The 15,432-nt window shown below is 32.4% G+C and overlaps 1 protein-coding gene across 1 annotated transcript; it reads right to left on the reverse strand.

The window, feature by feature from the left end:
* Positions 1–4,104: 4,104 nt before the first annotated feature.
* On the reverse strand, positions 4,105–5,490 carry LOC145164248 (uncharacterized). The gene has a single exon (XM_079082971.1). It carries the CDS (start codon positions 5,488–5,490, stop codon positions 4,105–4,107), a length of 1,386 nt encoding a protein of 461 aa, XP_078939097.1.
* Between the last annotated feature and the right edge of the window lie 9,942 nt (positions 5,491–15,432).

The raw sequence follows: 15,432 nt of genomic DNA on the forward strand, positions 1-15,432 counted from the left end.
TTTAGAAGCTTTTCGTAGTAAACCGCAAGGGATGATCCGGGGCTGTTTTGGTAACTTTTAATCAAGAGGATGCTTCCCGTTTTTCAGTTTGGTCGAAGGAGAAAGAAACCGAGAACAACAGGGCTGTTTACCTGTGGCAGTGGGCTGGCGATGGGCTCCTTTTTTTTTGGCAGCCTGTCGCTACTTTCTGCTTGCCGTTGTGGCTGGTAATGAAAGAAAAAAAAAGGGAGGAAGGCAGTTGTGTTCTTGACAGCTTCCCAATGGTATTATCGGCTTGTTTAATTGTTGGAACAAAGGACTGAAATAAAAGGGTATCACATGCTTTTGTTTTTGCTGGAATATTGAAGTATGATGCCTCCAAATGGGTGTTCTTTTAGAGGATTATAAATTCAGAAAAAAAAAAAGTAGAACGATGGGATGTTTACGTGAGTTTCGCTACCACATTTGAGCAACAAGTCTTGGGTTTATATTGACTCTTGAATTCTATCAACTTTCTCTATTGTGTGATGAGAATAAGGTTGCTTAATTGAGGATACATGTTGTACATAGTCAAATAGAAGAAAAGGTGCAGGGAAACTATTCTTCATATTGGTTAAGGTATTTGATGACAAAAGGTACATAACCTTTGGTGGTAATTTAAGAGGAGAGTATTGCTATGGATTTGACAATGCATTCACGTACACAACTAAATGATGACAATTGAAATTATGGAGGTGAATAGGGTTTTGCATGCAGCCAAGTTTTGTGATGATTCCTTCTCCATTATTATTATTATTATAGAGTTAGTCATAAAGATTTCTCCAAGAAACTTTATATGTGCATGGAGGTAATAATGAGTGCATAGCTAGTATTAATAATTTATGCAAATCTCAATTCTTGTGGACTAGATGATATTACATTTGTATATATATATTTTACTTGACACATATAGCTACTCTCAATTCGGGTGTCAATACACGATATTTGTAACTCTTCTTATCGTTAGACAATATTTTTAATAAGTTGGGGTGTTCGGTAAGAGACTATGAATTTTTGTGTCATATATATATATATATATATATATATATATATATATATATATATATATATATATATATATATATATATATATATATTATTCCATCGTTTTATTCCTTGGTTATAATATAACAGTTTTATTGCGGTGGTTTGGTCGACATATTTCGACCTAAAAATACCAATTGTTACATTCTCCCCCCGTTGAAAGAATTTCGTCCCGAAATTTAACTTGCAGTCGGGGCATCTTTGAACAATTGGGGATATTTCTGCATCATCTGATCTTCCCGTTCCCAAGTGAACTCTGGTCCCTCTCTGAGAGTTCCAGCGTACCTTCACAATAGGTATGCGGCTCTGCCTTAATCGTTTTATTTCTCGGTCCATTATCTCTACGGGCTCCTCAATGAAATGAAGTTTGGTGTTCAATTGGATTTCCTCAAGAGGGATTTTAAGTGTGTCGTCAGAAAGACACTTTTTCAAGTTCGATACATGGAAAACATCATGCACCCTTTCTAACTGTTGAGGTAGTTCGAGTCGATACGCAACAGGGCCAATCCTTTCTAGGATCTTAAATGGTCCTATATAGCGTGGGTTCAGTTTGCCTCTCTTTCCAAACCTGATCATGCCCTTTCATGGTAATACCCTTAACATGACTCTGTCTCCTACTTGAAATTCTAAGGGTCTACGCCTTACATCAGCATAACTCTTCTGACGATCACGTGCGGTCTTCAGTCTGTCCCTGATTTGTACTATCTTTTCGGTTGTCTCGTGAATTATCTCGGGTCCAGTTCGTAGAGTATCTCCTGAATGTACCTTGGCCAATTGGGTGTCACCAACCTCTGCCCAACATAGTGGTGACCGACATTTCCTTCCATACAATGCTTCAAATGGTGCGGCCTTTATGCTGGTGTGATAGCTGTTGTTGTAGGAAAACTCAATCAAAGGCAAGTGAGTATCCCATGAATTTCCAAAGTCTATCACACAGGCTCAGAGCATATCTTCTAGGGTTTGGATGGTTCGTTCACTCTGACCATCTGTCTGAGGATGGTAAGCCGTGCTCATGTCTAGACGGGTACCTAAGGACTTTTGTAATGATTGCCAAAATCTAGAGGTGAATCTACTGTCTGGGTCAGAGATAATAAAGATTGGGACTCCGTGTAATCTTACAATCTCTTTTAGGTATGTGCTGGTCAACTTTTCCATCTTGTCTGCCTCCTTAATTGGTAGGAAATGGGCGGACTTTGTTAATCTATCCACTACCACCCAGATTGTATCGTAACCACCTGGTGTTCTGGGTAACTTGGTAATGAAGTCCATAGTGATTAGTTCCCACTTCCATTCGGATATCTCTGGTTGTTGTAGCAAACCCGAAGGCTTTTGATGTTCTGCCTTAACTTTAGAACATGTTAGACACTTGCTTACGTAAGTAGCAATCTCGGCTTTCATGTTTGGCCACCAGTACAACATCTTTAAGTCGTGATACATCTTATTGGAGCCTGGGTGAACGGAATATCTTGTCTTATGAGCTTCGTCCATGACTAAACTCCTGACGTTTCCGAATTTAGGCGTCCAGATTCTGTTCATGAAGCATCGCCTTCCATCATTTCTAAGATCGAATTGCTTATCCATTCCTGGTAAAGCTTCTCCCGTTATGTTTTCTTCCTTTATAGCTTCGAGCTGAGCTTCCCTTATTTGAGCACTAAGGTTGGAAAGGATAGTCATGGTTAATGCTCGTACGCGTCTGGGTTTGACGTGTTCCTTACGGCTCAGTGCATCTGCCACAACGTTTGCTTTCCCGGGATGATAGTGAATTTCACACTCGTAATCATTTAGTAATTCGACCCATCTTCGTTGCCTCATATTTAGTTCCTTTTGATCGAAGATATGTTGGAGACTCTTGTGGTCAGTAAAGATGGTACATCTCGTACCATACAAGTAGTGTCTCCATATTTTGAGTACGAAAACCACTGCTCCTAATTCAAGGTCATGAGTTGTGTAATTGACCTCATGCACTTTGAGTTGTCTGGAGGCGTAAGCAATCACTCTATCTCTTTGCATTAATACGCAACCTAATCCTTGATGTGACGCGTCGCAGTAGACGACGAAGTCTTCAGTTCCTTCTGGAAGTGATAGGATTGGTGCGTTACACAACATTTGTTTTAATTTCTGGAAAGCAATCTGTTGCTTTTCTTCCTAGGTAAATTTCACATCTTTCCGTGTCAATGCAGTTAGAGGTTTGGCCGTCTTAGAGAAGTTCTCAATAAATCTCCGGTAGTAGCCAGCAAGGCCTAGAAATTGGCACACTTCAGTCGGTGATCTTGGTGCTTCCCAGTTCTTGATTGCTTCGATTTTTGCGGGATCTACATGTATCCCTTTGTTGCTTACGACGTGCCCTAAGAAGTGTACTTCCCTGATCCAAAATTCACACTTGGAGAATTTTTCATACAGTTTCTCTTTTCTTAGCAGTTCCAATATTAATCGTAGGTGTTGGCCATGTTCTTCTTTTGTTTGTGAGTATATCAGGATGTCATCAATGAATACAATCACGAACTTATCTAAATAAGGTTTACAAACACGGTTCATGAGGTCCATGAACACTGCGGGGGCATTCGTCAGACTGAATGGCATAACTAGAAACTCGTAATGTCCATATCGAGTTTTGAAAGCGGTTTTTGGTACATCTGATTCCATCACTTTAAGTTGGTGATACCCTGAACATAGATCTATCTTGGAATAGTAGCTATAGCCTTGTAATTGATCGAACAAGTCATCGATTCTTGGGAGTGGATAACAGTTCTTGATGGTTAACTTGTTCAACTCTCGGTAATCGATACACATTCTGAAGGATCCATCTTTCTTCTTGACAAATAAAATTGGTGCTCCCCAAGGTGAGAAACTTGGTCTTATGAAGCCTTTGTCAAGAAGTTCTTGCAATTGGCTTGAGAGCTCTTGCATCTCTGATAGAGCCAGTCTGTAAGGTGATTTGGCTACTGGGGCCGCGCCAGGGGTTAAATCGATTCTGAACTCAACTTGTCGATTTGGCGGCAACCCAGGTAGGTCTTCTGGAAACACATTGGGGTAGTCACATACTTATGGTATGTCTTTTATCTCCTTTTTCTTGCTCTTTTTATCTACTATGTGAGCCAAAAAGGCATAACATTTCTTGTGTAGATACCTTTGAGCCTTTGTGCAAGAGATTAGCTTTAGGTTTTGTCCCGATTTATCTCCGTAAATTGTCATAATCTCCCCGTTGGGTAGGGTCAACCGTACGGACTTCTCATAGCATAGGATCTCAGCATGATGAGGGGCAAGCCAATCCATGCCAACGATAATGTCGAAGCTTCCGATAGGCATGGGCATAAGGTTTATTAGAAATACGTGGTCATTTAGAGTTAGTGTGCAATCTATCAATATTTCATTAGTGCTCTCTATCTGATCGTTTGCTACTTCTACTTCGTATGCTACTTCAAACTTCCTAATCTCATGGTTTAAAAGATGTTTAAATTTTGGAGTTACAAAATTTTTATCATCACCTGAGTCAATAAGTATCGTAGCATACAAGTTATTTACGAGAAACGTACCAGTGACCACTGATGGGTCTGGGATGGCATCTTTGTTTCCAATCACGAATGCTCTTCCGTGAGCATTTCCCATCTTGCCCTTCAGCTTTGGGTAATCTCGTTTGTAGTGTCCCTTTTCACCACACTCATAACAAGTCCTTGCTCCTCCTCCTCCTACCCCAGTGTCAATGTTCTGACTTCCCACTGCTCCTGTCAGGATTTTACAGAAAGGGGCGGTATGTCCCTTTCGTTTGCAATTGGTGCATTGAGAACATTCCCCACTGTGGTGTCGATTGTAGGTGACACACAAAGCGTGTTTTCCTGTATAGTTTTTCTGGGGTGCGAGTGTTGGAGCTGGAGTTGTTGTTGTTGCAACGTAGACCTTCTTTCTCTTTGTTGTGCGTGAATCTCCTCCGCCCACTTTTCGTTTGTTGGGTTCAACCTTAGGATTTTCAACCTTTGTCTCTAGGGACCTTCGACTAATTTCATTATTGGTCAAACGCTTAGCTAGGTTCTTAACACTTTCGTAGGTTGTAACCCTTGAAGAGATGACCATTCCCTTGATTTGAGGTGCCAACCCCCAAATATAGCGTTCAATCTTTTTGTGCTCCGGCGTTACAAGTGTCGGGAATAGTAGGGATAGGTCATTGAACCTCGTAGTGTAAGCTTTAATGTCCGAACCTTTCCTTTTTAGGTTCCAGAGTTCATTTTCCAGGTTCTGGATCTCATCCCTAGGGCAGTATTCTTCTACCAGCATTGTCTTCAAGTCTCCCCAAGACAAGGAGTTGGCAGGAATGATGCCCATTGTTTTCACCTGCTCGTTCCACCATGACATGGTTGAGTCGAGGAGGGTGCAAGTAGCAAAACGTACTTTGCTATCCTCAGCACAGTAACTGATTTGGAATACAGATTCCATTTTCTCGAACTACCTCGTTAAACCAATGACTCCTTCATTGTCGTAAAAGTTCTTAGGCTTACAGTTCATGAAATCTTTGTAAGATCAGGCCCTTCGGGTTTCATTGTAGTGTATGTTCGTACTACTCCCTGGTCTTGTTCCTGTTCCCTCGATTTCTATGATGGGAGTTTCATTGTTTGTGCTCCTAGCATTTGTTAGAGCTATAAGGCGGCCCGAGATTAGTTGCTCCAATTCAGCCGCTGTTTGTGGAAGTCCCGTCATTAGAGGTGGAGGTGGTGGAGCATCATTCATTTGATTTTTAGTTACTGGGGTTATCGAGATTTAAGGTTTTATTAGTATTTGTTTTTAAGGAAAGTGTTAACCGAGATTTTTTTAACAAATCAACTATTTCGCTTAGGTTAGGTAGTGCATAAATCTTACCATAATAAAACTTAGGCGCACAACTAGGTTTAGTTGTGGTACGACGCATGTACTAAGGAACCTAGTCGAATACTTGATTTTTAATTCCTTGTATTTTTATTATTTTGTATTAGTGTTTTCTCATCAAGGAACTCAGTTTTTATGCAACTCTATATCTTGTATTTGAGTGTGTATTATAAATTACCCTTTGTTTATTTCGGGAGGTGTAATTAATAATACTTATTATTTGTAGATTTATTGGAGTAAATCTAAGCATAGGGTCTTTATCATTATGAACCTAATTATTAAGTGTTATAGATCTATAGGGATACAATTAAGGAGTTTAGGTTTAAGAATGACTAGACCTACAAGAGTAAGCCCTTAGACTATAGTTGTGCTCTTATAAAGAAAGTACTATTCGCTATAGTCGTTTAGCTCTGATACCAATCTGTTACACCCCGACCGATGGCGGAATCACCGGGGTTGTGACGTGAAACGTTGGTTCATAGTTAACAACATACATCGAATATTATAGGATTCAAATAACATTACATTCTTCCAAAGTATGAAAAAGAAGAAATAAATTGTTTAGTAAAAACCAAATGATGACTAATACATAATTTAAGTTCAATAAAGCATATGTAAAGAGGACCGGTTACTCGGTCAATAGTTTATTTAAGAAGAAATATCCTCTTTATTCTGCAGGCATTCTTCCAGCTTTTAAAATCCTGAAGATACATACGTTTTAAAAATACGTCAACGAAAATGTAGGTGAGCTTCATAGGTTTAGACTCCAATAGTTTATAATCGGAAATATGTTTGTGACCTTTTAAGATTATAAATAGGTATTTAATCTGCACTTGTAATCACATACAAGTAAAATAGTTTGGCTCATTGTTTATAACCACAAAATCATGAGTCGTGAGTATCGTATTGAAAAATATTATGAATACAAATTATATATATAATAACGTTTTCAACACTTATCCATTTTGTTCAAAAGTTTCTTTTTAACGATAAAACTTCTAGATTAAAATTTATGGGTTCTAGTATGAGCCTATAACCGAACTATGGACGAGCAAGCCTCTGTAAAGCAGTACGGTGAGCAGATGTACTGTGACCATCACGACGCTTCATCGACTTCGTGAAATATATAAGTGACTGAACGATTACGCCCGTTTTGACTCGTCAGACGATGGTTGTAGCTAGCAACCGCAGGCGGGGCTGTCAACCCGTATAGATCTATACCAATGTTCCACGTTCCTTTCGGATTAACGGTTATACACAGAGGACTTTATACTAAGTTTTTGAGTTCTTAGCGATGAAGTGTTTCTCATACAGAATATCCTTAAATTGTTAAGTCTATGATTTTTGTCGTCATTTGTATTCCGAGCCTTAACAATGTTTGCGTTTCTTTGTCGTCACATTCGGATATATGGTTGTACATACACTATTATACATATATTTTTAAAAGTATGTAAATATGTATGTATATATATTGAAGGCATAAAAATATGACTTCAATTCTTTGTTTTCTTGAAGCGTTAATAGTCTTTTCATAAATTTTCTTTTTATATAGAATATCTTATTTTATATAAACACTCATATTCTATAAAACTACTCATTTTTATAAAATACTACTAGATCTCCTTATAAACTCCATTTTTATATAAAATATCATTTTTATATAAAAATTACCATATTTTATAAAAACTACTTATTTTTATAAAATGTTACAAGACCTTTTTATAAACTCCATTTTTATATAAAATAACTATTTTATATAAAAATAATCATATTGTATAAAAACTACTTATTTTATAAAATGTTACAAGGTCTTTTTATAAACTCCATTTTTATATAAAATAACAATTTATATAAAAATAATCATGTTTTATAAAACTACTTATTTTTATAAAATGTTACAAGACCTTTATATAAACTCCATTTTTATATAAAATAACAATTTTAAATAAAAATAATCATATTTTATAAAAACTACTTATTTTATAAAATGTTACAAGGTCTTTTTATAAACTCCATTTTTATAGAAAAAAATAACAATTTTATATAAAATAATCATGTTTTATAACATAAATCCAATGAAAGACTTATGTATCTATAAGTCTAGTTATCTCATATTATATTTACACTTTAGACCTTGCTTGTAAATAAATTAACAAAGTAGGTTCTAAGTCTATACTTTTCTTGGTTTGTTTTATTAACGACCATTCTAACACTAATAATTAGTTTTGATTATCAACCAAAAATACTTGCATGGACTTATGTCACAAAGATAATACCAATACATATATTTATATCTACGGATAATAACTTTATACCAAATGTTTTATTACGTCATAATATAATATGAAAATTTGTTTATAATGCATGTAACCATTTCATAGATCCATTTGCATGTTAGTTCAATATAACTAAAGTGTCGTGTGCTAACCCATTATAAATGATGTTAAATATGTGTCATATAATGATAATAAAATTTCATATTCAGCATGCAAGACATGTATATATCTCCCCCCAAATGTTTATAAAACTTAAAGAAAATGGGGCCATAAAGACTCACTTTCGTTGCGTGTTTCGGTTCGTTTTTTAGAAGCTTTTCGTAGTAAACCGCAAGGGATGATCCGGGGCTGTTTTGGTAACTTTTAATCAAGAGGATGCTTCCCGTTTTGCAGCTTGGTCGAAGGAGAAAGAAACCGAGAACAACAGGGTTGTTTACCGGTGGCAGTGGGCTGGCGATGGGCTCCTTTTTTTTTGGCAGCCTGTCGCTACTTTCTGCTTGCCGTTGTGGCTGGTAATGAAAGAAAAAAAAAAGGAGGAAGGCAGTTGTGTTCTTGACAGCTTCCCAATGGTATTATCGGCTTGTTTAATTGTTGGAACAAAGGACTGAAATAAAAGGGTATCACATGCTTTTGTTTTTGCTGGAATATTGAAGTATGATGCCTCCAAATGGGTGTTCTTTTAGAGGATTATAAATTCAGAAAAAAAAAAAAGTAGAACGATGGGATGTTTACGTGAGTTTCGCTACCACATTTGAGCAACAAGTCTTGGGTTTATATTGACTCTTGAATTCTATCAACTTGCTCTATTGTGTGATGAGAATAAGGTTGCTTAATTGAAGATACATGTTGTACGTAGTCAAATAGAAGAAAAGGTGCAGGGAAACTATTCTTCATATTGGTTAAGGTATTTGATGACAAAAGGTACATAACCTTTGGTGGTAATTTAAGAGGAGAGTATTGCTATGGATTTGACAATGCATTCACGTACACAACTAAATGATGGCAATTGAAATTATGGAGGTGAATAGGGTTTTGCATACAGCCAAGTTTTGTGATGATTCCTTCTCCATTATTATTATTATTATAGAGTTAGTCATAAAGATTTCTCCAAGAAACTTTATACGTGCATGGAGGTAATAATGAGTGCATAGCTAGTATTAATAATTTATGCAAATCTCAATTCTTGTGGACTAGACGATATTACATTTGTATATATATATTTTACTTGACACATATAGTTACTCTCAATTCAGGTGTCAATACACGATATTTGTAACTCTTCTTATCGTTAGACAGTATTTTTAATAAGTTGGGGTGTTCGGTAAGAGACTATGAATTTTTGTGTCATATATATATATATATATATATATATATATATATATATATATATATATATATATATATATATATATATATATATTATTCCATCGTTTTATTCCTTGGTTATAATATAACAGTTTTATTGCGGTGGTTTGGTCGACATATTTCGACCTAAAAATACCAATTGTTAGAGATAGCTTTTTCGTTTTGTTATTGACCATTCAATATATATTGATTGGTCAATATAGTATAAAGGTTTGTCCAATCTAATCATTTATCTTTAATATTATTTTATTTTACCTACATAATTTTATTTTAGTTGAAATAATATTTATTTCTTTTATAAATAATTATTTCTATTAGATGTTACAAATGTTTATATATTATAACGACAGTAAAATTTAATACAGACCATATTTTAATAAAAATATGATGTGTTTAAAAAAACAACTAATTAAACGAAAGGGTTTTAAGAAACAATTTATATAAATATGGATCAATTAGTTAAACTTTTAAAAAAAGATATGTTGAGGTTAATCATTGGAAATCTAATTTAATTGGAGCTTAAAACTAATAGAATGGTGAGTTGACGATAACTTTAAATTATAAGATAACTTAACGGGATCGTAACTAAAAAGCTATCAAAATGCTAATCAGTTGATTTTTTCCATGTATTCCAAGATGCTACTCAAGTGCCTTGGTTGAAGGAACAAATGATGATGATTATAATATATTACAGTTTTTGTTATTTTTTCTTAAAATAAAGTTGTCTGAAAAAAGAAAAAAAAAGTGACTATCATTTCTAAATTACTAATGATTTCCGTTTAAAAGACAAGGTGTTTTTTTATTTCTTTTATACTTATCGTTACTAATTCAATTAATAATAGCTATTTAACTTTGAATAAATTTGTATTCTTATTTAATTTTCATAGTTTAACATATTGGATATAAATCAATTTAGATTAAAATAACAAGCTATGTACTTATAAGATCCAAACATAAGTGCTTTATTTAAAATTGAAGCGTTAACTATATTACTTATTAATTAATTATAAAGTCCAATAATTATTTTGTTTCTATTATTTTTAACATAAATTAAATAATTATCATATGGAATTTATTAAAATGATAAAACAAATTTATTACATGTAATATATATTGATGTGTTAACTATATTACTTATTAATTAATTATAAAGTCTAATAATTATTTTGTTTCTATTATTTTTAACAAAAATCATATAATTTTCATATGGAATTTATTAAAATGATAAAACAAATTTATTACATGTAACATATATATTTCTCCGTTTCCTTTTATATATTATACATTAAAACTTATTATCACGAGTTTATCATAACATTCAAGAATTCAATAAATTAAAATATATCAAAATATAAAACATAAACAATTTGATGTGTACACATCGATATGCTTTATCATTATTTTGGCAACAATTTACTTATATGACCTTATGGTATTTTGATAATTACTAATTTTTCAAAAAATATTTAAAAGTTTTATAATTTGAACATTAGAAGCGAGTTTCAGTGTTTATAAAGTTACATGTTATTATGTTTTTTTTCCTTTCATTATATCAATCGACCAAGATACAATCCTTATTTTATAACCATGTCACTTATTTGATTTTAAATTTATATACAAGTTTTAAATTTATTATTTTTCATAATTGAATATGAAATTGCTCATTAATTTTATTAAATTGATTTAAACCATGGATAACTCCACCACTTCGTTTGCCGGAAAGCGTGAATGGTACAAGCAATCAAACATGTTTGCTTTACACACACCGGTCTATCCCCATCTAGATTCTATTAAAACTATTAGCTTCTTAAAATCAAGAATCGAAATGGTCAATTGCAAATAGTGTTACAATAACAAGAGTGGTAGGTTAAAAAGTAAAAACTATTAGCTTCTTAAAATCAAGAATCGAAATGGTCAATTGCAAAAAGTGAATTAATTGTCGAAATCATGCGGTCAAAATCAAGGAGTAATATTGTTACTTTTTAATATGTTTTTCAATTATAATAATTTAAGAATATAAAAAAGAATTATGAATAAATAAAAATTATAAAAAATAGATTTGGATATATATATATATATATATATATATATATATATATATATATATATATTAAAACAGTAAGAAAAACAAATATGATATTTAAATGTTGGGTCTGACAAATATGATATTTCAATGTTTAACAATGATATATACGAAATTATGCATTTTATTTTCAACTTAAAAAACAATTTATTTAAATTTTAAAATGAAAAAGCAACGTACTAATAATTATATAGAAAAAACAGTAAAAGAAATTTTTTTAACACAAAACAACAATATATTTCTTTTTTTTTAAATCAAAACAGAAAATTAATTTACTTTTAACTTGAAAGAACAAAAACTTACGTAAATAATAAAAATAGAAAGATACATTTATTTTTAAACAAAAACATAAATTTACATTGTTTTTTAATCAAAATGAGCACACGGAAATGAAAGTAATCGCCGCCCGAAAATTATTTTTCGAAAGATGTCATTCGTTGTCACTGCATCGTACGGGTACACCACGAGTATATATATATATATATATATATATATATATATATATATATATATATATATATATATATATATATATATATGTTCAAATGTTTCTAGCAACTATTGTGTGCATGAATGCACCAATAGAAATTTAGGAATAAGTAAATAATTAGAAATTGTAATAAGGGTAATTATGTAACTTTAGCATGATAATTAAAATAAAATCCCTTAATTCATGGAAATTACCATAAAAATCTCTTTGACCAACTATTAAACCCTAGCCTCTCATATCATTCGTATTTTATTTGTGTCTCCTCCCTATTGCCTCTTCCATTGACAACCAAAAAATCGTCTCCTCCCCTTCCATCGATCTTCGGCCGCATCAGTTGTGTTTTGATGCACATGTCGACCATGACCCTGCTACAACCGTGTGTATGCATCTTCACTTTCTCAATTAGGGCTTCTGTCCTTATCACCGTCATCGATTGGTGGAGGTTTGGGAGCCACCATCGCTCTGTTAACCTCCATCTACTTCCCGACTGCTTAGGTACTTAATTTGACCAATCATCGCCGCCTGTGTAGCTATATGGAATTCTTTAGCTGCCTCCTGATCGGTCTGCTCCTTTTTTGCAACAACTCTTCTGCTTCGTTTTCCCTCCACGAACCGTAAACGGCATCTCAGGTATCATGTTATCTTCTTTATTCAGATATCATGTTTATTGTGGGTATTTGGAAGAAAGTAGAGTGATAAGGATAGCCCCATAAATTGTCAATTCTCGATTCCAATCAGTTGAGATTTTTATATGGTTCGATTTTTCTCTAAATTCCCAGTTCTTGATTTTAGGTTCGAAGATATAGAAGAATATGATAAACAATGGCATCCCTGTTGGTGGAATTGAAAATATTCTGATTTGCACACCAACTGTTTGTTTATATGTCTCAGTGAACTTCAGTTACTTATTCCAAAATTGGTTCTTTCTTGCTTAATGAGTCACTTTCAGTTAGAAGGAAGCATAGAAAAAGATGTAAGTTCGTATGGTTCCAGCTCTTGTATCAGGGCCTTATAATGTAAGTAACATTCTTTATTCATGTGTTCAAGTTGATGAGTTTCAATTTCTCTTATGTGGATGCTCTTCTTTCTTACAAAATAATGTTTTCAAATCTTATATGAAAACCACGTTTATATGCTTTATTGGATCTGACATATATATTTTTCTTTCGGTTATGGAATACAATTCTAGGTTGTTTGTGCCTTTTTATTTTTCATCAACACAAATTAATTTACTCTTTGAACCTTGTGGTATACATTCTAAATCAAATATGTTGCTGGAAATTATGTTTATAGGTAAACTATTACAAGTAACTTTAACCTTGTGGTATGCATTCTGTAAGAATTACTAGTAACACATGTTTTATGTAATTGTTTAAAAAGATAATTAATTTGTCTGTGTATTATTTTGGTTCAATTTGTGATTTTGAATTCCAATTTCTATTGTCCCTCGTTATTGTATATTTGAAATCTAAAATTATATTAGCAGTAAATACAATACTTTTGAATGTATTCTATGTATTCTATCAGAATGTATTCTACCAGAATAAAATCGATGTATTCTCTCAGAATGTATTATATGTATTCTGTCATATTCTATGTATTCTACCGGAATATATTAAGTGATAGTTAATTGCAAGTAACATGTTTTTAACAATTATTAGTTTTTGTTGTATTTGTGATAGGAATGGCTGGAAGAAGGCGTTAAAGACCTTGATATTCTTTTAGAATATGTATAATTATATTAAAATGTATAAGGATTTTAGTCTGTAAGAATATGTATGAATTTGTATTTAAGTTCGGATGTATAAGAATATATTAGAATGTTTGTTATTTTTCAACATCTGATTCAAGAATTTTGTTTTTCTTCAATAATATTCTATTAGAATAAAATTTTGAAAGAACATCATTCTAACAAAATAATATTCTATTAGAATAAAGTTCTGAAAGAGCATCATTCTAACAAAAAATATTCTGACAGAATAAAATCGGTAAAAATTGAAATTGAATTAATTAAAAAATTCATATTGTTTTAAATTAGGAGAATTAATCATCCCTAAAAATCTGAAAATTTCCTTTTATAAATGTAGTTAATTGTCCAAAATACCCTTTTTGCTAAAAATTGTGTGATTATATGGTACATGTTACCCCATTGTAATATCATAAACTCTCAAATCATGTCCATTGATAAATTTCATCCGTTGGACCAGATCTGTGCATTCTGGCACACAATACTTAGTAAAAACAAAATAACCTAAGCATATATATATATATATATATATATATATATATATATATATATATATATATATTCAAGTTTCTAGAATTGATCCATAAGGTATATACAATTTTCAGATTTGGTCCAAGGGTATTTTGGTTATTTAGAAAAAAAAAACTAACTATACAAAAGTTAAAGTTAACGCTAGAATGATCATTCATACAATTTTCAAAACCATAAGGACCAACTGTGTTACTTTTTTTATAGAAGTCCTTAAAATACAATATTTTACAAACCATATCCACTAATTATGAAATTTTGTCTTCTATTTATTTAAACATTATAAACTTTTATGAGATCTGTAATCTCATATACGATTTGCAAATTTGTTATCCTACCCGCTAAAATAAGTTTTGTTCCTTTATATAATTTTCGTTTTTTATCAATTAGATTCTATGTAATAGGATAGGAGATTTTTTAGTTTTAATATATAGAGAAAACAACAACTATTTTACTTAGTTGTCTTCATTGTTTGAAACTTGAAATCTGGTACATCACACGTACTAATAGAACAATTTTCTAAACATTCTTGAAAGGTAACATAACATTTACTTTTACTACCACAGTTTTCTACCGTAATCGGTTTTCCAGTAAGACAGCAACAAAACGGCAACCAATCAACCGACTCGGGGGTGCAGCAATGTGTCGGATCATTTATTATCCCTTCAGTCATACTAATGCTACCTACACACAAAAACGATTATCGTCATTTAATATAATATGTCATAGCAAAAGGATCTAATTGGACCATAAAACAAACATAATGAGCTATAATGTCATTGTACTTAAAAGTAAGGCACATTGATGGTCATGACTAACTTAAAAAGCATAATAAAATAATAAAGTTATGTATTTTTTTACCGGTAAAACCGGACAAATATTACATTAATCAATTTTTTATAAGATCAATTCAAAGTTGAAGGACTAGGGATACTAAAAAAATATATGAATGACAATTTAAAATAAAAGTTGATAGATAGTTGGGCAACGATGACAATAAAATTACCTATAGCAAGGATGCTAACAA

The sequence above is a fragment of the Lactuca virosa genome, chromosome 3 (assembly GCF_052849685.1).
Source record: "Lactuca virosa cultivar CGN04683 chromosome 3, Lactuca_virosa_CGN04683_v6, whole genome shotgun sequence".
Taxonomy (NCBI): Eukaryota; Viridiplantae; Streptophyta; class Magnoliopsida; order Asterales; family Asteraceae; genus Lactuca; species Lactuca virosa.